At 38.6% G+C, this 10,576-nt stretch overlaps 1 protein-coding gene across 1 annotated transcript in view; it reads right to left on the bottom strand.

Moving 5' to 3' along the window:
- Positions 1–2,341: 2,341 nt before the first annotated feature.
- The window catches only part of EXPH5 (exophilin 5), a 95,756-nt gene continuing 87,521 nt past the window's right edge, over positions 2,342–10,576 (bottom strand). Inside the window, exon 6 of the mRNA XM_007936576.1 lies at positions 2,342–7,725. Coding sequence (XP_007934767.1) covers positions 2,342–7,725 — 5,384 coding nt within the window. The remainder of the gene's footprint in view (positions 7,726–10,576) is intronic.

Genomic DNA, 10,576 nt, shown 5'->3' with positions numbered 1-10,576 from the left:
AAGCCAACTTCATTTCACCTTTTGTAGCTTATCTGTAGACTCAGAGTATTTACTGAAATAGAACTTGCAAGCTGATCATTAAAAAACCAAGCATCTTAATATTAAACTACTAAATCTGAAGACCTTAAAGCTACATTTAAAATATAGGCCAAGTTTATGAAAATTTACTTAAATAATCAGATAAATAGAAAAAAAAAAAAAAAGGCAAGGGTGGAATTTACAAACATACATAAAACAAAGAATAAAACATTATTTATTCTTTACTATAAAAATGTGAATTTAAAATAGTTTAGAATAGTTGATTTAAAATTCTATTGTCAGTCTCTTCAAGCTCAAGATCAGTCAGAGCATGAAGTTTCAGATAACTTATAGATTTAAGGAATAGCTTTCATGTTAGTTACTACATCTTCATTTATTCTGAGTTTCATGGGAATGATGTAAACTAACCCTGGCATTTTGCTTCTAGGCAAGGCAATGATTAGTAGGATAATAATAATACAGTGCTTTCTTTCATTCCTATCGGTTCCAGATCTCTATACACTTCAATAACATCTATCATTATCCTTAATTTATACGGATGAAACAGATGAGACATATGAAAAATAAAATTAGGTCAGAAAGCAAATATAATCCAAAAAATATGAAATCCATTCAAGTTGCCTCTAACAGTACTGAGAGCCAGGATGGGATGTTTTTATAGTTCTAGCAAATTATCTTCATCACTATCTATTGGTCTTTACCCTGAATTAAAAAAGAGAAATCCCCAACAGTTCTGCATGACACCTAAAGAATAACAAAAGCCACATTCTTGGTGGGTACCAAAAGTTAATCAGGCTAGAGAAATTATTGAAGAAAAAATTCCTTGTGACTAGCCCTTTGGAACTCTGTCTTAGAATTTCCCAAAGGTTTGATAAAGGGTGCTGTAGAGTAGCCTGTGAAACCCAGGGCGTCAGATCTGATTTGGCTGCATTTTAGGGAGTTGGCCAGGCTCCCACTTGACACTTGACTACAATGCCCCACCTGGAAAGAAGTATTACAATCCTTCCGACAGATAAAGAGAATGCGGAAATATATATTGTTGTTGCATGCCATTGCATTGATTTTGACTCAGGGACTCATAGGACTGAGTAGAACTGCCCCCCATAGGATTTCCTAGGCAGTAATCATTATAGGGGGAGCTCTGGTAGCATAGTGCCTAAGGCATTTGACTGCTCACCAGAAGGCTGGCGGTTCAAACCCACCAGCCACTCCTTGGAAGGAAGGTTGGGAGTGATACTGCCTCGGAAACCCAAGGAGGGGTTGCTGTGAGTCGGGGCCGACTCGACGGCACATGACAACAACAACAACAACGATCTTTATAGAAGCAGACCAACACATATTCCTCACACAGAGTGGCTGAAGGGTTCAAGCCACTAATCTTTTGGTTATAGCCAAGTGCTTAACCACTGTACCACCAGGGCCCCTGGGGAAATGGATAGTTCTGAGAAAATGGGAAAAACCAATTGATGAGAAAGTCTGCAGTAAAGCTAAATTAGTCTCATGAAGAGATATTTACACATCTCCACCCCTCAGTTATGTTCTCTTCATAAGCAAAAATTCTGTGGCTCAGTCACTATATGCAGTCAGGTTTTCTGGCCTAAGTCCTTGGCTTTATTAAAAGTCAGCCCTCAACAATTTAGTCAATCCCCACAAACTATTTCAGAGGAATTCCTAGGTATATTAATAGTATTGGCTAGCTAGGGATTCAGTTTTTCACCTGTTTCTTCAACATGTGCTTGAAACTCATGCCTCCCTGGCTCTACTATGGATATAACAGAATGTTCTTAATAAAAATCCCCTTATCTTTGTTTGAAAGAAAAAAACAAAGCAAAACAAAACTCTAAACCTCCTAGATGTCACGAGTCAAACAGAATGATTATATTTACTCTATCGTTATTTAATGTCACGAGCGTAGGGTGTGAATGGGAAGAGGCAATATAGAGTTTTGTGTTGGGTGATTAACAAGTTTTGTATGTGCCCAAGATTTTAGGATTTCATTTTATACAATGAAAGGTGTAAAGATGGTAGGGAGAAAAGAAGGCACAAAGCCAAATTTGGACAGTGCATTAGAGATTAAGTTGGAGGAGAAATAAAGGAAGGCCAAGGACAGAAAACAGCAAAGAATCTATTAAAAGAGCATTCATTGTACAATTCAGGAATGAATATGCAGAGTATGGAAAGAAAAAGAAAAGGGAAATTGTGTTGTTTGAGAGCAGGCTGTGCCTAGACTAGATCTTTTACATACACATTTATACTTTATTACAACTTTGGTGAAAAGGTTATTCCTTTTATTTAAAAAACTTCACAGTTCTGACTCCTTGTCTTTTTCATCCAGGTAATATTCATCATCTGTGGTTGTGTCTGTGTCACAATCTGAGTCCACTGGGTCCTCCTCGTAGATATTAAGTGGTTCAATAGGAGCTAAGCCATCTTCTGGCATCTGACTGCTAGGAGAATTTGAGCTTAACGACTCTGATGGGTTGGGATGGTTAACTTTATCATCTTTCAGGAAGCCAGGGTTCTTAAGAAAACTTGGTTTCCATAATCTTCCTTGTGTGAGTGACCTCTTTACATTTTCCAAGAAAGCCAATTGTTGTTCTTTGCCAAAAATTCCATAGTCAATAGGTCTGGATATAGATGTTGCTGACTTGGGACTTGTTTTTGTCCTGTCACTATACAAAGCCCAACTCTCATTTTCATCACAGGGGGGAAATTCAGAAAAAGATTTGAATCTTCGACTGTCCACATTATTGATAGAGAATTCATTCCCAAGGGTCAGCTGACTCAGGGCCTCGTCAATAGAAGTGTTTTCAGAAAAATGGCGCTCCCTAACTTTTGGAGCATGACTTTTGCGTAGTTTATCACCATGTACATTGATACTTTTCAAACTCTTTGAACGATAGAGCGGTGGCTCAGGTTCCCACCCTGGAGCTGAAACGCTCCTTTGTTGCTGCTGACAATTGGCCAGTGGAATGCTTGATGTAGGAGACTTGCATGCAGGCTCTAGTGGATGAGGAGGGTTCAACTTCTTCTGATGGTCAGAGAACCTTGCTTCCCTGAGGAATGTGGGCTGGACCAGAGCTCCTGACTTTCTTTCCAAAGTCTGAGCTACTGTTACATCTGTAGAGTTTCCATTCTTTGGTGGTGACTCTGAGATGTTCTTAAATTCATTGCAACGTGGTTGTGAAATAGTGATGTTAGACTTCTGATCACTTACATGTGTAGAAGGTCCTCTGTTGGATATTATAGTAACCTGTGAAAGGGTCTCAAATTTCTCCACACCCAATCCATCATTACTCAAACTTCTGTTTTCATCTGTGGACTCTGCACACATTGGAGTGGGCTCAGGGGCCAGTGGATCGCTCTCTGGTGTGCTGGGAGCTAAACTTCCAGTACTAGACCTGCTTCCACTGTTGGTGAAAATAGTAGCTACATGTCTTCTGGGGCTTAAATCTTTAGCTGGGAATTTTCTGCTTGCTTTGGACATGGCAGTCAATTTGTGTTTAACTGAAGATCTGTTTTTCCCTTTTTCCAGGTCATCGAAAGTGGTTTTATTTTCATTATTCCCTCCAGGAAGTGACCGTTGATCCCGTATTAATTTCTGTATTTCATCTTTAACATTCCTGCTGTCTGTCATGTTTGCCTCCTGCCTTCTTTGAGTTATTTCTTTAGGTTTAGACTGCAAATTCTCTACATCTGGTTTACCTGAATAAGACTCCTTATCAAATCGTAGTTTATGCAAACCTAGAGTAACAGCTTGGTTTTCTGAGTCAGGAAGGGTTTTATCGGTCATTTGTTGGCAATCTGTTCCAATTTCTGCTCCAACTTCCTTAACCTGCAACCCCCTGGAGCTATCATCTATAGCTGTGGCTGTGATGATCTCTTTCTGAGGACATTTTCCACTTCCAATAGATGTGGTAACTATACCACTACCCACACTCTCCTCAGAACTTCTTACAATTTTTTCAACATTATCTTCTGAATGGGCCGGGAGATTAGAGGGATCAACATTTCCTGATTTAATGGATTGTTGACAATTTTCCAATTTCTCTTCTGTCAATTTCTTTTCCCGAAACATTAATGAAATATGCAGGCGTTCTCTTTGGAATTTTTTCCCTTTCTTTTTCCTACTTCGTGAATTACCTAGAGGTGATTTAGTAAAGTGATCTGGAAAAACCTCCCTCGTTTTAGATTCTCCTTTAGGAAGAGAATCGTCTATCTCAACGGAAGCCATTTCTTGTTCTATAGATTCCGAGGAGCCACTATTTGGGAATTGTAAAACAGTCACATTTTCAGTGGTGTGAGAAAGACAAGGGCTGTTGTCCTGAACAGAATTAGTCAGCATCTTTCGATCTTTAGATGAAGGTGCTCCTGACGGCTCTTGTGAAGAATAATTTGGTTTGTCATTTTGTGAAACATTAGGAAATGTTTCAATGCCCACTCCGAGTGATTCTGTAAGTGAATCAGTATTTTGTGTATACTTTTGAAGGAGGTTACAGAATTTTCTGCTTTGTTTCCTTGGCAGAGTATAATATATTGAAACCACCTCAAGGCATTTTATATTATCATCATCACCAGAAACGGAAAACATGCTAGTAGTTTTATATTTATGTACTGTTTTCCCACCTTCCTTTCCTAACGCTTCTGAAGAAAAAGGTAAAGGGTCTTCATTTGAACAGGAGAACATATCTGTTCTGGGGGCTGCAATTTTACCATCCTCCTCAGTGCATTCTTGAGAATATTCTTTTGGGTGGTGGCTTTTACTTAAAGAACAATCCCTAACAGATAAGTCACTTTCCAGAGGGTTAATGATTCTCTCCCAAGGCCTTGGTGATACCGCAGAAGCATATGTATCTGAACATTTTCCTCTTTCATCATTTTCAATTGAGGAATATGGCTCCCCTGGAGGACATGACACAGTCCTCTTGATGAGGAAAGGAAGTGGTCCTTCTCGAACAGAAGCCGATCCAATGAATTGTGTATTTGTCATTCTCTCTGTGGCTGCAGGTGCTACTGGAGCTGAGTCTGAAACTACTTTGGAACATTCACTTTCTGACTCAGGGGAACTGGGACTGAATTTGTTTGATGTGTACTTCCTGATTGGATCTTCCATGTTATTTTTGATTTGGAATGGAAGTGGCCCATTCCTAAATGAAGCTGTTGTATTACTTTCTGAGTTCCATCTATTGAAGAGAAAACTAGGCGATTTTCTTGGTAAGGTACAGTAAATTGTGTAAGGCTCAGGAGCCTCAGAATTGCCTTGATTCACTTCATTGAGATTATTGCTATAATTTGTGGGTGTTGACCTACTTTCTGGTTTGCTTAAGTTTTCAATACAGGATATGCGACGTCTTATTTTTCCTTTTCCCTTTCCATCCCTGAAAGGATGGTGTGAGTGGCATTTATTATGTATAGGCACACAATTATCATTATTCTTTTGGCTTTCTATGGGGCTTATGGCAAACTGATTATCTTGGTTCTTGCTATCATTATTTTTTTCTTCTCTTTCTCCCAGAGATGGATCATTTCCTGAAGGACTTCTTGAAAACTCTGTAGTAGAAGGAATAGCCAGAGCATCATGGAAAGAATTATTCAACAGTGAGGACTCTTGTAGTACACCTAATGATGGATCTAACAGATTACATGAGACATTGTGGCTGGCAGTAGATTTGCTACAGTTGATAGAATGGGTCATTGTACATTGTTCTCCATCAGTATCTAAAATAACAGGTTTTTCCAGAGACTGTAGGTTTTGATTATCAGTAGATTCAGCATTCCAATGGTTATTTTTAATAATACTTGAAATATCTTCGTTATTTACTGTTAATTCCTGGTGACAACCTTGATTCGGGTTAGGGAATGGTGCTATTCTGCATTCCTGAAGAAAAGGAGTAGATGTTGCTGAAACAAATTTTCTAGTCCCAGAAAAACTCTTTTCTTTTTTAAGTTCATCAGCTTTATCTCTGTGTGATATGTAGATTTTGTAGCTATCTTTCCTGGGAAGGATTCTGGATGACTTTTTTGAACTTACTGTGGTAGATGCATTAAAAACAGCCAGATTGTTCTCAGCTGAGTCCTGGGAAAGGGGATTTTGAAAATCAGGTAAGGGAGTAGAGATCACTGGATGTAAAACAGGCTGTGGTGTTTCACCTGTCAAGTTTGTCTGGTCCATCTTGTTTAGATGTTTGTACTTTGCTGAAATAGAGTCATTCAAATCTTTCTCCTTATTCTCTTCTGTGACCAAGATACTGGGTTTATTTTCAGCAAGAGGTAGAGTATCAATCAAATCACTGTTGGTTACAATGACTTCTGTATGGCTTCTTATTGGAAAGCAGGCAGGTTTATTGGGAATAATTTCCTGCAAAGAGACTGTGGGATCCTGAGAACTGGAAATGTGAGGATTCTCTTTGTCATTATGAATCTGGGGAAAGGAAGTTTTGAATGAGGATGCTAAAGGCTGAGCAATTTCAAATGAGTAATCTTCTTTGTTCAAATGTACTTCTCTAGGAGAACTGTCCTGTTGACATTCCAACCCATCAGATTTGATATGATAATTTGAATCAGTCATGGGGCAAACAAACGGTGTCCTGAAATGAGGAGTCAACTGGTTCCCATTGCCTTGTGACTCTTCCATGCTCTCCAGTGTGGATGACTGAAAATCAAACTGCCAGGGATATGGTTCTTCTTGGTCTCTAGAAATATTTGGTCCATATCCAGGAGAAAATGACCCCCAGTGTTCAGAAGGGACACTATAGCCATGAGCAGCTGATGCATTATTTGCGTCTATGAAAATCATTTCAAAGTCTTTGTTAGAAGAAGTGAATGATTTCCTGTTTTGATAAAAGTCAGACCTGGAAAAATGATCTTCTTGTTGGCCCCCAAAAGGACTTTGTCCAAATCTCTGTTCTCTTCTTTGTCCAAAAGTATTGCTAAAGAAAGACCTAGTGAATGGGTTGTCTTGATGGTAGAATGGCATATTCTCTGAGTTCTCAAATGGCTCAGGCCTCATTGCATTGTCCATGGGGGCATTTAGACTAACACTTTGGTAAGCACTCTGTGAACGATAAAATCCATATCTCCTATTCTCCTGAAAACACCTGGGGTACCTATATTGATCAACAGGGTCAATTTCCATAGGTGATGGTGTCCTCAGGAACTCTTCCTGGTTCTGCCCATCTCTCAAAGAATCTGATCTATTCCATATGATGGATGATAAGGGAGTTCTCTTTGGGCTCTGCTCATAGCTGTGTGGTCTAAACCCATTTTTATTCTGAATTGTGGCTGGAAAGTGTAAGCTTCTTGCTGTGAAATGCCCTGGGGCTGGTGAGGCCAAGTGTTGCCTGCTGTCAAAACACAGAGAAGAACTACCCAAAGTATTCTTTTGAACATAATCTTCTTTTAGGACTCTAGGCTCCCTTGTCCTATACATATCATAAATTGTTCTTGTTCTAGGAGAAAAGGTCTTAAAAGTTTCCCGAGGTGCTCCTGGTCTTAGGATGTCATAGATAGACATATTGGAAGTTTCATTATAGCGATTTTTGTGTCTTCCTGAAATATTACCAGGTCTGTTCCCACTGGAGTGAAAATGACTGAACTGTGTTCTTGATTCATTGTTGAAGGGTGTTCTGATATTCACTGAGCTTGAAGATTGTTCCTCAGCCAGTTTGCTATCCAAATCATCTAAAACTAAAGAGAGAACATGAGTCAATTTTTTTTTGTCTAAGATTTTTATAGTCTAATGATAATTTGAATTGTTGAGGGATCTTCTTCAGGAAACATAAGTCATTCATAATTTTACTTACATCATACTATTGCAAACGTGAATGCATTAATATTTATTATGTTTTTAAGACAGCTTGATTTTAACAAGACTGATATGGGAGTTGCTAGATCACAATTCTTTAAACAAAATAAACCTTCAATACTACCTTAAGGACATAAAGTCTAATTTTCTTACAATTTTAATCATGGTTTCTTTTCGTGCATCTGTAGTATACTAAGTTTTTGTAAGACATGGATCTAGAAATAAGAGGAAATTAATAACATAGATTCCAGTACTAGTTCTCACATTGAATAACTATGCAATGATTGGTATTATTAAGCCATGTCCTTCTGTTTCTTTCAGGTTACTAGGTTGCCATAATATTTCCACCTGTGTTTACCTCACGAGATAGTAATGGAAATGAGAGTCTGAAATAGTATGCGACTTCTCACTTGTATTGTTAAGAAAACAGTATGTCATCCCAGCATTAACAATGAAGGATTAACACCTAATTTATAAATATATTTGGCTACTAGATTGGAGATATACATAAAATTAAAAGTTCTATACAACACAATGGGAGCTCTGGTAGCGTAGTGCCTAAAGCACTTGACTGCTAACCAGAGGGCTGGCAGTTCAAACTCACTAACCACTCCTCGGAAAGAAGATGGGGCAATCTACTTCTGTAGTGATACTGCCTCGGAAACCCACAGAGGGGTCGCTATGAGTCCGGGCTGATTCGATGGCAAATAACAACAACAACAACAACAATACAACACAGTTACATGATATGCTAATGATAGCACTTTTTATGTGTCAGACACTTAATACATGAAATCATTAGCTTACATATCATGTAAGGTTGGTACTGATATTATTTTCATTTTATCAATAAATTGAGGCATGAAGAGAATCAGTAAGTTGTCAAAGTCACACAGTTATTAAGTGGCAAAGCTGGAATTTGAACCCAGGTCTATCTCCTGTGTCCAGGCACTCAACCCTTATGCACAGTAACTTCTGTGCTATACAAGCTTGTTTTTCACTTTCTGCTTTTTTTTTTTTTGGACCTATAAAGATGATTTCACTACACACTTGCTTATATGTTTGCAAGGTTGTGAAATTGCTGTTGTTAAACAATGTTTACTTTTCTTTGCGTACCAACATCAGAAGATGGTGTCCAAATTAGGGCCTAGTGACCTCCTTATAATACTGAGGACTTGGGCCAAGTCAAGGCCCAGGGCTCATGCTTACTGGGGCCATAGTCTCTGACCCTAAAGAAGTCACAGCATGTTTTCAGTGACATGGTTGGTATTTTTGTGAATTATGTTTATCTAATTATATTTGAGGGAGCTCTGGTAGCATAGTGGCTAAGGCACTTGACTGCTAACCAGAAGGCTGGCAGTTCAAACCCACCAGCAACTCCTCGGAAGGAAGGTTGGGCAATCCTACTTCTGTAGTGATACTGCCTCGGAAACCCAAGGAGGGGTCGCTATGAGTTGGGTCTGACTCCACGGCACATAACAACAACACAATTATATTTGACATCTTTTCTTAAAGAAAAACCTTTTTGAATTTAAAGAAAACAATAATCTTTCAGGAATTTTCACAGCTCTGGTGGTGTGGTGCCTAAGGCATTTGACTGCTAACCAGAAACTGACAGTTCAAACCTGCCAGCCACTCCTTGGAAGGAAGATTGGGCAATCTATTTCTGTAGTGATACTGCCTCGGAAACCCAAGGAGGGGTCGCTATGAGTTGGGTCTGACTCGACGACAGTGAGTTTTTTTTTTTTTTTTTTAAAAGCCCAACTAAGGAGCTCTGGTAGCACAGTGCCTAAGGCATTTGATTGCTAAGCAGAAGGTTGGTGGTTCAAACCCAAATGACACTCCATGGAGGCAAGACTGGGCAATCTACTTTCGTAAAGATTTACCTCCTCAGGAACACAATCGGGTCGCTATCAGTCAGAATCTACTTGATGGCAGTGAGTTTGTTTGTTTGTTTTTAAGGCCCAACTTGTGATAAATATATTCTATGATATTCACGTTATAATGGATACAACCAGATTATTTGTTTATTGAAGAAATTTTCATTAATTAAAATAAAATGTAACACAGGTTATATGTGACACTAAATTGCCGAAGAACCTTTTGGTTTACAGAAATCTCTCCTTCAGAGTTACATAAAATGGTGTACTAACTGCCTCGGAAACCCAAGGAGGGGTCGCTAGGAGTCGGGGCCGACTCGATGGCAAATGACAACAACAACATCCTCAATTATTTAAAATTATTTGCAGTAAAAAAAAAAAAAATTTAACTCTTTAATGACAGGGAAAGTGAGTGTGACATATGGGTATCTGAGTGAATGTAAATAAGATGTACATGTGACAGGCCCAGGATATTAGGGCAGGTGTTTAAGGGGTCTTTGAGATCTGTTCTGTACCTTGTAAGTTGGTGCCATTAAGTCTGCACAGCCAACAGAACTAAACTTGAGCACTAAGGATTTGTAATTAAGGATTCTTCCAGGAAATGCTTTAATAAAAAAATCTTTATTTATCTTCAGTTCATAAAACAACTTATTACCTACATTCCCAACTAGAATAACCAAAAATATTGGGTAGGGCAAAAAGAAAACAAAGCAATGTAATGAATCCAAATCTGTCTTTTCAACAAATCATTATCACACCTCTTTGAAATCTGTTCTCCCTCTCAAGTTACTTATGGCTATTTTTTCTCTTCAATAGTCTTTTTTCTAATTATAAAGGCAATACATGCTCATAA

This window comes from Orycteropus afer, unplaced genomic scaffold (genome assembly GCF_000298275.1).
Source record: "Orycteropus afer afer isolate SDZICR_OR568_19922 unplaced genomic scaffold, OryAfe1.0 scaffold00036, whole genome shotgun sequence".
In the NCBI taxonomy this organism is placed as follows: domain Eukaryota; kingdom Metazoa; phylum Chordata; class Mammalia; order Tubulidentata; family Orycteropodidae; genus Orycteropus; species Orycteropus afer.
This window is presented reverse-complemented; position numbering and strand designations above follow the sequence as displayed.